This window comes from Festucalex cinctus, chromosome 18, assembly GCF_051991245.1.
Source record: "Festucalex cinctus isolate MCC-2025b chromosome 18, RoL_Fcin_1.0, whole genome shotgun sequence".
Taxonomy (NCBI): Eukaryota; Metazoa; Chordata; class Actinopteri; order Syngnathiformes; family Syngnathidae; genus Festucalex; species Festucalex cinctus.
In genome coordinates this window covers 13552902-13567551 of record NC_135428.1, presented here as the reverse complement: position 1 = coordinate 13567551, position 14650 = coordinate 13552902, and the positions used below count along the sequence as shown (strand labels likewise).

The following is a 14650-nucleotide window of genomic DNA, read 5'->3' as shown; positions in this document are numbered from 1 at the left end:
GCTTGTAGAGTTTAATAAAATGATTATCAAAAGGAGGATTTCTACCTGATTTCTATAACAAAAATCATTTCTTTTTTTTTTCTTTTTTTTTTCTTTTTTTTAATATCCAAATTTCTTGAGATTGTAAACTTGGGATTTTTCTTCAGCTTTAGCATTTATTCACCAAAAGTATTATTTTTTAAATCCGGAAATATTTTACTTTTTGTGTCGTGAATCTATATATGCATTTCACTTTTTTTTCTTTTTCTTTTACAAGTTCCTTGTACTTTTATGTACTTTCTTGCTTTACTTTTTCAAATCATTTTCACAGACATTATACATACATTATTTTCCATTTCTTGATTTTTGTTTGTTCAAAAACACCTTGTGAATGTATGTTTTCATAACTTGAAATTTGTTTGATGTGATTGAAGGATAATTTTTTTTATATTATTTTATTATATATTTTTAATGGTGTCCATATTGTGGATGTTCACATATTGTGCAGCGAGTCTAGTAACTATCCCCCACATTATTCTAATTTATTCAGATGCACCTGTGAATATACTGTAATAATAAACATTTATGTTTTCATACGGTTAATATAATGCACCTCATCTTACAAATAAACACATTTTGGTCATGAAGGACGTGATTTTGTACTGAAATATTGACAAGAATGGACTATGTTTGGTTTGAAGTCATCTTGTCTTGCTGCCATCATTAGAACGTTAGAACAAGGATTGTAAATAATGTCTACAACGTTAAGTGTGAAATGTGATACAGTGTGAAACAAAACGACAAACAAAAACAAAAAAAATCTTTGTATATATAGTTGTTCATTTTACTCCTGCATGGTTGTTGTGGAATGTCAAATAGTTGTGTAATAAAGACAAAAAGTGAAAGATTTTGGGTTTTCTCACTGTTTGCAACACATTTCACAGCCTTTTATTGTTTATGCTACTGGAGTAAATATTTACAAAAACTGGATTATTTGGACGATTAAAAATGTCACATGATGGAAAATATGTTTGAATAATAAAAAACAAAATTATGAATTTAAGAAAAAAAGTGGGTTAGGTAAAAACTTGTGTTCGCAGTTATTTTAGAACGTATTTTTGTATATTTAATCATGTGTCACACCATTTTCGGTAAATAAATCATTTCCGATTCAATAAAAATAAACAATAAGGCTATTTAGTAAAGCGGAACCATCGTTACGAGCTTAGTGGCGGATGGCTTAAAATGTTACACCGTGTCCTAATAGACTCGACACCACGGACTCACACACCGACTCAATCATGTCTTAAAAGTAGCAGCACACAGCTTTTATTATTTTAATAAACATGTCGAGGATTGTTTCGACAAATCTCAAACCGGCTTCTGTCTTACTAATTTTCGTGTTGGGCTTTTGGGCGGTGACATCTCAAGGTAAGTAACGACTAGCTTAGCAGTTACCCTGTTAGCAAAACATGACGGTTCAGAAGGCAGTTTAAATTTCACGTTTCTCCATAAAGATGTATTTTTGTACATGAGTAAGTTGTAATATGCGTTTAGAGTCTTAGCAATCTGTCGTTACTGGCCACAACATCAGGTACACTGGATAAAGCTAAAACTCTCCTTTTTACAAATACAATGCAAACACAATAATGAGGACGTTGTTACATGAATGCATCTCACAGATTTAATAAGTAGAAACACTCTATTTTAATTTCAATGGTAATTTATGACAATTTCTGTTTGTACTTAATTTGATAGGTTAGACTTGCATGGGTCTCATTCCTCCTCCAACACACCTGATTCAAAAGATCAGCTCATCAGCAAGCTCTACAGGAACCTGATAAGTGATAACGATCCTGATCATTTGCTAACTCGCTTTCTCTCCCAGAGCATGATGAGCCCAAGCTGTCTGAAGAGGAAGTAGTAGCGACATCGTCCGAGGACATCCCGGAATTTGCGGAGGGCGAGGATCCGAGGTTCCTCAAGCGTCAGTTCAAGACTGCCGAGATGGCTGACGCCGTGATGGGCAGCGAGCCCCCCATCGACTCGTCTGACATGGAGTCTCTCTTCCCCAAGAACGCCAAAGACTTCCAGTCGGGCTTCTCGCCGCCGTGTGACGACGGCCGAGAATGTCGTGCCGAGGAGGACAGCTCCGAGACGTCCCAGCAGGTAAGACGACACATAATCGGTTGTACCTGTAGACATTTTGTGAACATTGCGGTGGCTTAGGTGACGTTGGACATGGTCCACGCTCACTCCGCCGAGGAGAAGATCGCCGAGGCCGCCAAGACCTTCAAGGTCAACTGCGAACAGAGGAACGTGACCGACGTGGACACCTTGGCCGTCAACGTCCTTAATGCATCTCAGGTGACAGGCCGTTAACTTCACACTCGGGAGCACTCTTCAGCGAGGGGGATGAAGTAGAGTGACGTTGGTGTTGCCCTCAGGACCTGATGGAGTTCTTGAACGTCAACGGCAGCGAGTGCTCCATGGTGCTGTTCTTCACAGCCTGGTGCCAGTTCTCAGCTGGCCTGGCGCCGCACTTCAACGCCCTGCCTCGGGTCTTTCCCGCCGTGCAATTCCTGGCCCTGGACGCATCGCAGCACAGCAGGTAAGCGCCACTGACACCGCCGTCTGCCATCCACTTGTATGGAGGACCAAAACTGACAAAATTCAAAAGGAATAAATGACTAAAAGTGAAAATAAAAACGGATGTAAAAAAAATCTAATTCGAAAATTATATCCCCCAAAAATATATAAATGGAAATAAAAAGAATATATATACATAAATATAAATACATTTGTATTTACTACTTGAAACTTGAATTATATATATTTTTAGATCCGTTTTTATATTCACATTTATTTATTTAGTCATTTATTTAGTTAGTTAGTCATTTATTTATTTGTTTGTTTGTTTAGTCATTTATTTTTTAATTTTGCAGTTTTGGTCCGTACTGCCAAGTCAAAATGTTATTCAAATGAGGGGCTGCTCACTCAACCAATGACAGGCAGTTTGCAACGGCGAAGTCCAACCCAAGACATGCTAAGGACCGCCCCCTCATTTGAATAACATTTCGACTTGGCAGAGTACGGACCAAAACTGCAAAAATGAAAAATAAATGATTAAATAAATAAATAAATAAATAAATGACTAATTAAATACATAAATAAATGACTAAGAGTGAAATTAAAAACGGAAATAAAAAATATCATTCAAAAATTAAGTACAAATGTATTTATGTATGTGTATATATATATATATATTGTTCTTTTTATTTCTATTTATATTTATTATATATTATATCTTTTTATATCTGTTTTTATTTTCACTTTTAGTCATTCATTTATTTATTTAGTCATTTATTTATTTTGAATTTTGACAGTTTTGGTTCTCCATACACTTGTGGGTTCAGTGTCAACCAAGGTTATTTTAATTAACGAAAACTAGTGAAAAAATTAAAATTCAAAAAACAATTGTAATGAAATAAAATATAAATAAATGCTTTAAAAACAAAAATTAACAAACATTTTATGTTGATGAAACTATAATAATAGCTAAAATGTCCTTTGTTTTAGTCTTTGGTAATTCATTGAATACATGAGCCTTTGGGGATGATTTTAAATGTGAATTTAAGTATAATTATTTTGATATTAAGCGGAATAAAGACGTTTGAAAGTGTGTTATACAGAAGTGATATTGGTGTCAACAAAAATTCAGAGTAGACGGCTAGCTTCCAGTCAGTTCAGTTCCACTCACATCCTGTAGGTAGTGCTAGTGTGCGTCACAAAATGTCTGCCAACCACCACGCAAGCTCATGTCCTAATGGTCAATTGAAAATTGTAACGAGGGCAAGAATGAAAGCCTTATTTTGTTAGTCTGTCGACACGATTCGGGACGGTGGCGGTGCCCAACATCCTCCTCTTCCAAGGAGCCAAACCTATGGCTCGCTTCAACCACACCGAGAGAACCTTGGACACGCTGGCCTCCTTCATCACCAACCAGACGGGTGAATACCGAACGCGTGCACGTCCAAAACCTGCGTGGAAACATAATCAGAACCGCGCGCTTATTTTTTTTTTCCAAGGGTTGGAGACGGGGCCGGAGAGGAACGTGACGGCCGCCGATCGCCTGGGCCCCCTGGCCGGCGTGCCGGTCAAGGGCATCGATTGGCTGCTGGTGTTCTCCGTGCTCTTCATCGCCGGATTCACCAGCTATGGGATCCTTCGCACCGAAAGCATCCGCTGGCTCATTCCCGGACACGAGCACGAACATCAGGACTGACACAAATGCTGGACGAAAAGGAATTGACGGTCGGGTTTTCGCCATGCAGTCATGACGAACATTTGTATTAAAGGCGTTGCGTTGAGAGTTATGAAGTGTGTGAGCTCTAAATGGGGGTCGGGACATAGAGGCCAAAAAACTGATTCAAGTTGCTTGTTGCACAAATGTACCAATTTCTTAAAGCTACTCAATGCAGAAAAATCGAATTTTGAATCACTACTGCCACCTGTTGACAAAAAAATGGAACTGCACACTTTTGTTGTTGTTTTTTTTTAGTTGCGCAATGCGCATATGACTTCATTCTCGTCGGTAAATTTGTACCCGAGTCCACACTGGAGACAGGAGTACAGTACTATTGTGAATAGCTACGTTATTAATCTACTAATTCGAAGACGTTTGGGGTGATAAATGATTAAATAAAATGGCTATTGTAAAGACAAAATATCTTCATCAACAGCCATTATCACGAGATGGAGTTGAGACAAAAATAATAATAATTGACGTCATGTGACGTTTACTCAAATATTTATTCAATTTCAGTTCCTTAATGGATTAGATGCCGTACACTTCCGACTTCCTGGTTTAATACATCAGCGCCGTTTCCGGGCACAGCTGGCCGCGTTCCAACACTCGGACCCCCACCAGTGCCGCCCCCCCCAAGAGGGCTTCTCAGCTCTCTGAACTGCTTTGGACAACTGACAGATAGACACTACACACTTGCACCGCATAGATGGAACGCACAACCGAGGGGCACATAGACGGAAGAGCAAGAAATGGGACGTGGGCCGCACGTCGCAAACAGGAAACGGAAACAGAGCTGACCTGTGAAATCCGGAATTTAAAAATAAAACGTTTTTCCAAGTGTGGGCTTCAGTGTGACTTGCTTCATCTCAGTGAACATAGTCAACTGGATTTCGTGATTTATTTTTTAAAATCAGGCACAAAATCTGAAGCCAAATATTTACCGGTAGTTTAAAGCGAGCTATGTGATTTGAATATGAATGGAGAAAGAGGTCATTTTAAACCGGCAGTAGCGTGAACAGTTCCCGTGCTGGGCCAGTAGATAAGTAGCGTGTGTGACATTTTTGTTGTGAGGGTACAGCAGGAGTTCACAACGAGCAGGACAACCCACGGAGCTCCGCAGCATGTCCTGGTTAATATTTAGCCCGGCAGCCAGCAGCCTTTGGCCCCGCGGTCTGCTCGGGCTCAGCGGCCTCAATCTGGCTCATATCTCCAGGAACTACTCTACTAAAATGGTGAGTAAATAACATAGCCACGTTGCGTGTTCGTTTTTTAATTAGTAAGTGTTCAACTGTGCACCCGCGTGGTCGTGCTGTGACGTATTACTTCCGCCTTATTTCATTGGAAAAATCGTTGATATAACGACAATGTCTGCGGTCGTAATGTAGTGCTAATAAACACAATTTAAAACTGTTTTCGAGTAATGTAGGATGCATCGTTTAGATCGGCTGGAATATATGGGCAGGTATCCGAAAAGTAATTCAACTTTTATTAATGTTTTCTGTGTACTGTGGGACCACTGGTCGTGTTATATACGTGTTTATTTTCCAGGTCTTTCTGTTTTGTGTGTCAACTTTATGAAGTCGAATTGAAGATTGAGCCATAAAAATTAAAATATAAGAAAACGAGCCTTAATTGCTGATAAATTCTGAGTTTGGTTAATAATAGTAATGTACAGCATGTCATATACTTGTTGGTCATTCATGGTGTTTAGTTCGTTGGTCCCAACCTTCAGCAGTGTCGGTTTTCATTACTGCCACCTAGTGGATCCATTGGGCATCGCACTCACGAAACAAAAGTGTCATTTGTGTTTTTAAAATAACAAAATGTATTTAAAATGCATTATTGTGCAGTCATCTGACTCTCATTGGCTTGCTCCGGCCGACCGGGACCAGCATGTGATGGAGCTGAGAGCCACGGGCTGGATGGAAGTGGAGGACAGAGACGCCATCTACAAGGAACTTCACTTTAAAACCTTCAACCAGGTGAGGTCACAGAATCTAAAATGCTAAATGTTGTAAATTATAGTCATGTTTTGAGTAAAGTTACAAAAAAGAAAAAAATATTTTTAGAGAGATTTTCTTTCTATCCAAATTAAAATTGTGTGTCATTCTCGTTAAACTTATGGAACTGCTACTATTCTAACAATTTTAGCTGTGTTATATAATGAAAACAAATTTGCAAAAAAAAAAAAAATCAAATTGCAAACAAATTTTAATTGGCGACATTTAAAGACAGAACATAAACTAGCGCTATTGTTTAAAAAAATAAATAAAAAGACACCCAAGTTGTATAAAATTTGGTGGGAGCGCTCAAGGCCACTTAGTGGACTTCCTCTAATCCCGCCGCTTGTTTTAGCCCCTGGGAAGCGTGCTGTTTTTGCCCTTTTTACACTTCTCCGCTTTTAAAGTGGGGGCCCCGCCCCCACGGCCCCCCATGGACTGCCTCCTCCTCTCCCCTTACCACTGCGTGTCACCCCGCGTTAGGCTGACACGAGCCAGGTGGCCCTTCCTTTCGCAAACAAATCAAATTGGTTAAAAAGTTTCATCTGGCCAGCATTACAAAAAAAAAAAAGCCTGATGTTGTCTCAGTCTGGACAAACGTTGGCAAAACTCATCATGAAACTCATTTTTCATCAGACATGCGGAGGCCTCGTTTTGCCCACAAAACAAAAGAAGTTCTCATGAAAATGACAATTCCAATTTGGATGCGACGCACAGAAGCACAACATGGCAAGTTGAGCTCCATCCTCAAGTCCTGCGGGCAGATTTATTGGCATGGAAACAGGAGTTTAGAACATTTAGAGAGCCATCCCATTAAAAACAGAGAACCACATAAGGATGTGATGAGTCTTAGAACTGTAAAAAGGAAAAAAGGCTGAGACTTTTTTTCTTTTTTTTAATTGTGTACAAAATAAAATAATGCATTTTCTTTTGAAATATAATGTTAATGACCTCTACCAGAAAGGCAATGAAATAGAACGAAATGCTACGTTTCCAAGTATAAAAGCAAATAAAAAAAGTAGCAAATTTCTATAAAAACTAGTCACTGTACCCAGATTATATGTGGGATTAACTCAGAAGTTATTTCGTTTTTATGAAGCACTTCCAAGCATTTCCTTGTTGCATTCCCCCTGATGGCCTGTAGGTGGCGTCAAAGCTGCACTCCCCTCATATAATTGAAGCGCTTCCAGCTGGACCTGCTTGCTTGTCCCCCCAGTTTATTTTCCTTTGATTAGAGCGAGTGGAAAGTGTCGGGCGACCGCTCCCGCCGGTAGCTCACTTTTCCTCATCAGGCTCACGAGGAGCTAATACGTTCCGAGAGGCTGTGTCCGATCCCATTGGAAAGATGGGAGCGTGATGGCGTCCTTTTTTTTTTTTTTTAATGTTACTTTTTGAAAAAAAAGTGTGTTTATACGTTAATGTTGTTTACGGATGCGACCATCTGCTTCGCATTTGGCCGCGACGGTTCTGTTTTGGAGCGGACACAAACTTTCAGGGATTACTCTATACGTATATGTATGAAACAACGTGCATATATATATATATATATATATATATATTTTGTTTTAATCTGAATGTCATCCAAGCCAGAAATTCTGGCTTAGCAAAGCAATCCTATAGTCTTGCAATCACTTTAATTATTATCCTTTCAGTCCTGCCCCTTGGAAAGTTTTAAAAATTCGTCCCCCGACATCAGTTTGGCCAACTGACACAAAATTGGTTACGAGAGGACGCATGAAAAAGTCTCAAGAACCTACGCCCGCAATTGAACAGCGAAGTCTGCCATTTGGGTTTGGCGCTGCCATTTTAGGTACAATTATTTTGAGCGCTTTCTTAAAAAGATTCAGAAAATTCAGCCCCGGACACAAGTGTCACTGACTGACACCAAATTTGTTGAGCGTGTCAATTATGATGGTGTGCACTAAGAAGTCTCAAGGACCCATGCCTAAAATTGAACAGGAAGTGTGTCGTTTCGCTTTGAAGCAGCCATTTTGTGTGACTTTCTTTAGTAGCTCCCCTTGGAAAGTTTGACAACTCAGCCCCTGACACCAGTTTCACTGATGGTCACCAAATTTGGTGGACATGTTTAGCATAACAGGATGTACAGAAAAGTCTCAAGGACCCATGCCCAGAATTGAACATGAAGCCTTCCACGTTGGCTCAAAGTAGCCAGCTAATAAGTGATGCGCTAAGAGATGAAATTGAACGACGAACGCCATTGGTCCATCGTCCTCCGTCAACCAGGAAGTAGCCTGCGCGTACAGCTCTTTGGATGAGGTTAGGCCAGCTGGAAGCTTCTGGAAGGCCAAATGAGACGTAAGAGGCGCGGTCCCCGTCATCAGCCTCATTGGCCGCCGCCGTTCAAGTCCTTCCAAAGGGGGCGTGGCCAGGCGCTAACCCTCGGGTGCGTGATTGGCCTCCTGACAAGAATTTTAGTGTGTGTGTGTGTGTTTGTATGCGCACGGCCCGGCGAGAGGCGAGGCGCAATCTGCATGCACTTAGTCCTGGCAAGGCGGAGCGGGCGCTCGTCTTAAGCCCCCTTTTGGACGGCGCGGCGGCGGAAAGCCGATCTGTAAATAACAGACATGTGTTCCTTCCAGGCGGCGGCCGCGGTCGGAGCGTCTCATCCCGGTTACTGTGACAATCACGCCGTAATAGCTGCAAAATGGCCGACGGGGAGGGAGGGGAGGGGGTTGACTGGTGCGGTTCTGATTATTGGAGGTGGGGGCCTGCGGAGCGTCATGTCAAATTATCTGATTTTGACAGCTGCACCGCCAGGGAGGAGGTGGTGATCGGTGTTTTGGGCACCTTTTTCGCAATGAGCTTTCTTCAGGTTTGTGATTGGCTGAAATGACGTCATTTGGTTCAAGTTCCCACAAGCTCGTCTCTCTCCATATGTCACAAGGCTTTTTTTTTGTGTGGAGCAATTTTGAGCTCCAAATTTCTGATTTTGAGGAGCAATTTTTTGCAGGTTAATTTGTACAAATTTTGGCACCATTGTTATTTTAACAATTTCTCCAAATATTGCTCCGACTAATTCTGAAAAAGGTGCCTTTATTCTCTAACAAATAGGGTTGTATAGTATTTAAAACAAAAAAAAAACCTTGCGATTGGCTAGCGGACACTTCCGGTGTGGTCTGCAAATCAGATTTTGCTGATTTGTCAAGAAAAGCCCAAATTGACAAAGTCTCAACTGGCCGAGTCCTTGACCCCTGTTGACATGGTCCCGTGTCCAAGTGGGGGGCCGTTAGTGGGCTGACCCCCACCCGCTCACCTCCCACCACCACCACTTGGCCACCATTGTGTCCCAGCACTCCCGTTACTGCCCCCGAGGGAGAAGGCCGACGTCTGGCGGCCTCTCTGGACATTCAATTCCCAATCATTTATGCTTTGGGATTAGTGGACCCCCACCCAACCTTAGCACTCACACCCAAACTTTGTTTTTGTCTCCCAGATTTACTTCTTCTTCTCAGGGTTCATGTTACGTCCGCTTCTTCTTGTTTGGTTTCACATTCCACCGTCCTCTCAACCCGAGTTGTGTGCTCACCTATACCTCAATGTTGGGTACACCTGTTAAGACAAAACATGTTTTTTTATTATTCTAACAATCTTGACAACGGTCACATCTAGCTGTGACTGAAATAAGCGAACACTGTTCAAAATGTTAAGTGTGTTATCGTTTTGCTATAGCTAAAAAGAGCTATACTTTGGAATTGTTTTGCGTTGACAAGCTAGCTAGCTGCTAGCTTTGAAGAAAATATTCTCCCGTCAAACAAATATCAGAACCGCAACAAACTGACCTTATAAACAAATGTTGTTACATTATTGTGGTAATGCTCCCAATTAGTCAACTGAAGCCATTAGCAAAATGTGCTAATGCTATTTGCATGAACTGTTTCACTAAGACAAAAAAGGACCATACTGTGAAAGGTGGTGTTTTTTTTGTTGTTTTTTTTTCTTCTTGGTATAAATTACTTCTCCTGTCAAAAGTGCTTTATAATTGTGGCCATTTTTCCAATCAAGTGTAGCTAAGATCAAAATGGGCTAACGCTGTTGGTAATGTAAGTGCACCATGCTAATAGTGTTAGCGGTTTCACTGAGGCTAACATGAACCATATACCTTGTTGCTAAGTGAGCTATGTGCTAGCTTTGAAGCAAATTACTTCTTCATGACTTGGACTTGATGCTGTTTATGCTAATACATATTTCATACTGTAATAATGGTCTAAGTTTAAAGCTTTAGTTTTAAAATGTTTATCGTAATAGTGGCCTAAGTCCAAAGCTGTGCCTGTGCTGCAAGAATAAAGGTTTGCTAATGCTAACAACATTAGCATTTCCGCTAAGGAGAATCAAACAACCTCCCCAAAAGCCATCGGACGTGCTTTTTTTTTTTTTTTTTTTTTTTTTCGTGTACGACAGGAAACTAAGCGCTCAATGCAACAGGCTCGTCCGAGTTGAGCGAGGACAACAGCTGACACGACGCTGACACAAAGCAGACCCCCTCGGACGCCAAATTGGTGGCAGCCGGGTCAAGTTGCAGGAATATGCCAATTACTTAAATTGATCGGCGGGGCTTGATAACCAATTGGACGCTCGGGTCGCCTTTCGCCGTCGGACTCGGAGCGGCGACTTTTTTACCGAAACTGGAAAGAAATGAAGCTGCCCAACTCAATTTCCTGTGCGAGTAATGGTGTTTGGTCATGTCAGGTGGCACGGGGCTGTCATGTAAACAATGGCCTTTCAGTTGATCTAATTAGGCAGGGAGGAAGTGTTTAGGGGCTTAATTGAGATTGCAGTGGGAAATTGCTCCGAAATGGGCCCGGCCGGCCCTTTCCTCGCGGTGGGCAATGACGAGGGATTTCGCTCGGGACTTTGTAGATAATTACAAGAAGCGTAATGGCTGCATGCGTCCTGATTGGCGAGTGCCACATGCCAAACGCCAAATAGGAAGCGTGTGTGCGTGGCCGCCATTTCCTGTGTGTGCACGTGCTGTCAGATGTGCTCATTGGTATTTGGAAAAAAAATATTTTTCACAGGAAGAGACGTGTATGATTTTTTTTTTGTGTGTGTGTTGTATTGCAGTCAATCTTATTGTTCGTCCTAACTTGTGAGAGGTTACATGTAAATGTTAGTTGATTTTGTTTTTAATTACATTTATTTTCTTTAATATTACCTTCTTTAAAATGTTCTAACTTTTTTTGTACTTTTAATTTTTCTTGTATTTTGTTGTAAACATCGTAAATTTCTCAATGGGCTTTCCTTCCACTGATGCATGAAATTGAATTTATATTTTTAGAATTTTACAAAATATATACTGTCCAAAATATAAATAACTTGGAATTTAAAGCCCCATAAAGACAAAATTACAATAAAAATGAAAATATTTGCTGCAGTTAAAAAAATAAATAAGTAAATAACGTATAACGCAAATATTTAAAAGATAATTTAAGTCCACAAACCTGTCTGTAAAAATTACAAATAATCATTTGTAGTGTGAATTTCCAACAGGTTATCGTGAAAAAAGTTTAGCTTCTTGGTTGTTTGATGATTCTCGTTTTGTGGCGTGGCTTGTTTTCAGGCGTTCGGCTTCATGTCGCGTGTGGCGCTGCAGGCCGAGAAGATGAACCATCACCCCGAGTGGTTCAACACTTACAACAAGGTGACACGCACAAACGTGCACTTGTCGTCATGGCGATATGAAGAGGCCACACACACATTCCAAGCACTCAAAAAAATAAAACGACACACGAGAGTTTCTTTCATTGTAGTTATATTTTGTTGGTTGAATGTTTTTTTTTTTTTTTTTTTTTTTTTTAACAAACTGAAAAACATGATTGGTCGTGACCGACTTCCTCAGCACAGTTGATGTCAACAGCAAGTAAGGATGTAACGATATCCAAACATCACAATACGATATCACGATATGAAGGTCACGATACGATAATTATGACAATATTCTGGAGAGGTTGGCGATACAAAAAAGGGTCACAATATTGTTAAAAAAAATGATCTTATACAAAAAAAAACATTGTTTTTGTACATTACAGCAATACATATAAACAACCTACAATCTCTAATAACACTTAATATTGCATATTAAACATAGAAGGGCCAAAACATGCCTTATTCAAATTAAACTGCACTAAAAAAAAAAAAACTAGCCACCAGAGGGTGCTAGAACTACACAAATGGAAATCAACCTGACTTTTTAAACATATGTTCTGCTTTTAATATCCTGACATGAGGATGGCGATATATTGTAGCAGTTTTAATATCGTTGTATCATGATATTGCCGTTATCGTTACATCCCTAACAGCAAGTGGAAAAAAAAAAGTTTTTAAAGGTATTAATTGTTTATGTTAACAATAATTTATTCTGGACAAAATACTAACTTTTTACTGCTGAAAATGGCTCAATGAGTCAAGTATCCCTTTAATGACAATTGTAAATCCCGAAAACATGCAAGAATACTGTTGGACATAAAAGTTAACATACATTACTAAGACGATAAATGAAATGCCAAATTAAATTCATGTAAATCCTTTTTTTTTTTTTTCCCCCCCAATGAAATGTGTGTGCGTGTGTGACAGGTGCACATCACACTGACGACGCACGACTGCGGCGGGCTGTCCAAGAGAGACATCAAGATGGCCAAGTTTATTGATAAGGTCGCTCTTAACATGTAATTTAAAAATTATATATATTTTCTGTATATATAATTGTACTGTTTTTATTTTCTGTATTTGTGTTCAAGTTATTTACAGTGTTTGTGTTAGCTGGCTGGCGGTCGTTTACGCACAGGCTCAGCGTTAGCATTCCTCTGTGATGCTTTGCTAGCTCTTGTTGTACTTGGTTGTGCTTAGTGCGAATAAATAAAATAAATTGTTTCGTCAGACACTTGTGGTTTTTACATCAACTAATACATAGCTTTATTAATTTGTTTTCAATTGAATAAAGGTAATGTAACAAACTTTTTTTTTTCTGTTTTTTTTTTTAATTTTATTTTATTTTATTTGTCAATCAGAAACCTTAATGACATCTGGGAAAATGTGCACTAAAATTACTTTTATTGTTATTTTTTTTATTGGCGTCAGAAACCTGAAGGGTCGTTTGGGGGTGAAAGGTGTGCGAAAGTGGCCTTGCAGATGACCGCATAGCCTTCTCCATTCACGAGTTCATGGTTTTATAGCAGTATTTTACTTGATGATAATATAAGTTCTTTGTTACTTATCTTGTGATGCAAGTGAAGACGCGCATTATCTTTTTTTTTTGCAGATTCAATCGAACTAGGCGGGCAACCGCATAGCTTTATCATGAGCCTGCAATTCTCTGGGTTCATTTGTGGGTTTTGTGACGTGGGGATGTGAAATGATTTGATTTACACTTGATTATGTCCTGACCCGGATTGAGTCTGTCGGTACCGCAAGAAGATAAGACTCGAAAATAAAAAAAAATAAAAAAGGAAGAAGCCACATCAGCAATATTCTGCTCCAAAGAAAGCTCACCGCGACAAGAGCTCTCACTTGGTGCAAAATCTGTTTTATTTTAGTTTTATTTTATTTATTATTATTTTTAAGCATTTTAAGAATTTATATCTGAAAAATATGACCCCCACCCCCACACACACATCCAAAAAAGAATAAAATAAAATGAATAAAATAAAACAACATAAAAATCAGGCAAGACATTTTTCAGATTTTTAGACCAAGTGAGAGCTTTAAAAAAAAAAAAAGTGGGGGTTAAAGAGCCCAAAACATTATGTCATACTTATTTGTTTAATTGAAAATATTTTTCTTCACTCGGTGGTGTGTTGCCTTCTTGAGCCGATGACTTTTTTTTTTTTTTCAAGCAATTAATTAGAATTTAATTGCATGTTGTGTCATTTGTGTATTAACATGTTTCTTGACATGTATTTTTGTTGTATTTATGGACTGAGTGGGGCGCCAGCATCTCTGCGGCGGACCAGCGTTGACTAATCGTGGACACGCTGCGTGCACGTCAACCTCTTTGCTCAGCCACACGCGCACACAGACAGTTCATTGGGTGGCTGCAGCCCGACGAGTCAGCTCAGCTTAATCCTAAAATGAGTGTGCACACACATGCAACTTCATACTGTCTGATTGCGTCAAGTTGGACTCTTGTGTGCAACAGCTTGCAACTATTGTGTCTGGATCGCACTGGCCAATATTTCATAATAAATCTTCAGTCCCGTGAAGCAGCCGCAACATTTAGCAGCCTGTCAAGTGCAAAGCAACAGGTGGCGCTATAATGCGTAGTCATTTTACATGATTGTATTTTTGTTTATATGGATCTATTAGTTTTATTTAAATTTAGTTGTATCTTAAATTGTTTTTTTCTTTT

The 14650-nt window shown here is 39.7% G+C and overlaps 3 protein-coding genes across 4 annotated transcripts in view; all 3 read left to right on the top strand.

The window, feature by feature from the left end:
- Nucleotides 1-100, top strand: part of c18h5orf24 (chromosome 18 C5orf24 homolog) — a 4431-nt gene extending 4331 nt beyond the window's left edge. For both annotated transcript variants that reach the window (XM_077505796.1, XM_077505795.1), the window contains exon 2: nucleotides 1-100. This exon is cut by the window's left edge. The gene's annotated coding sequence lies outside the window, so the exon portion shown is untranslated.
- A 1115-nt stretch (nucleotides 101-1215) lies between these two features.
- txndc15 (thioredoxin domain containing 15) lies at nucleotides 1216-4355 on the top strand. The gene is made up of 6 exons (XM_077505461.1): nucleotides 1216-1410; nucleotides 1868-2148; nucleotides 2209-2346; nucleotides 2427-2590; nucleotides 3859-3989; nucleotides 4068-4355. The coding sequence occupies exons 1-6, from the start codon at nucleotides 1326-1328 to the stop codon at nucleotides 4262-4264; spliced, it is 996 nt and encodes a 331-aa protein (XP_077361587.1). The 5' UTR covers nucleotides 1216-1325; the 3' UTR covers nucleotides 4265-4355.
- Nucleotides 4356-5222: 867 nt separating this feature from the next.
- Nucleotides 5223-13182, top strand: LOC144006562 (pterin-4-alpha-carbinolamine dehydratase 2). The gene is made up of 4 exons (XM_077505462.1): nucleotides 5223-5520; nucleotides 6139-6270; nucleotides 11867-11947; nucleotides 12880-13182. The coding sequence occupies exons 1-4, from the start codon at nucleotides 5410-5412 to the stop codon at nucleotides 12973-12975; spliced, it is 420 nt and encodes a 139-aa protein (XP_077361588.1). The 5' UTR covers nucleotides 5223-5409; the 3' UTR covers nucleotides 12976-13182.
- The last annotated feature ends 1468 nt before the right edge of the window (nucleotides 13183-14650 follow it).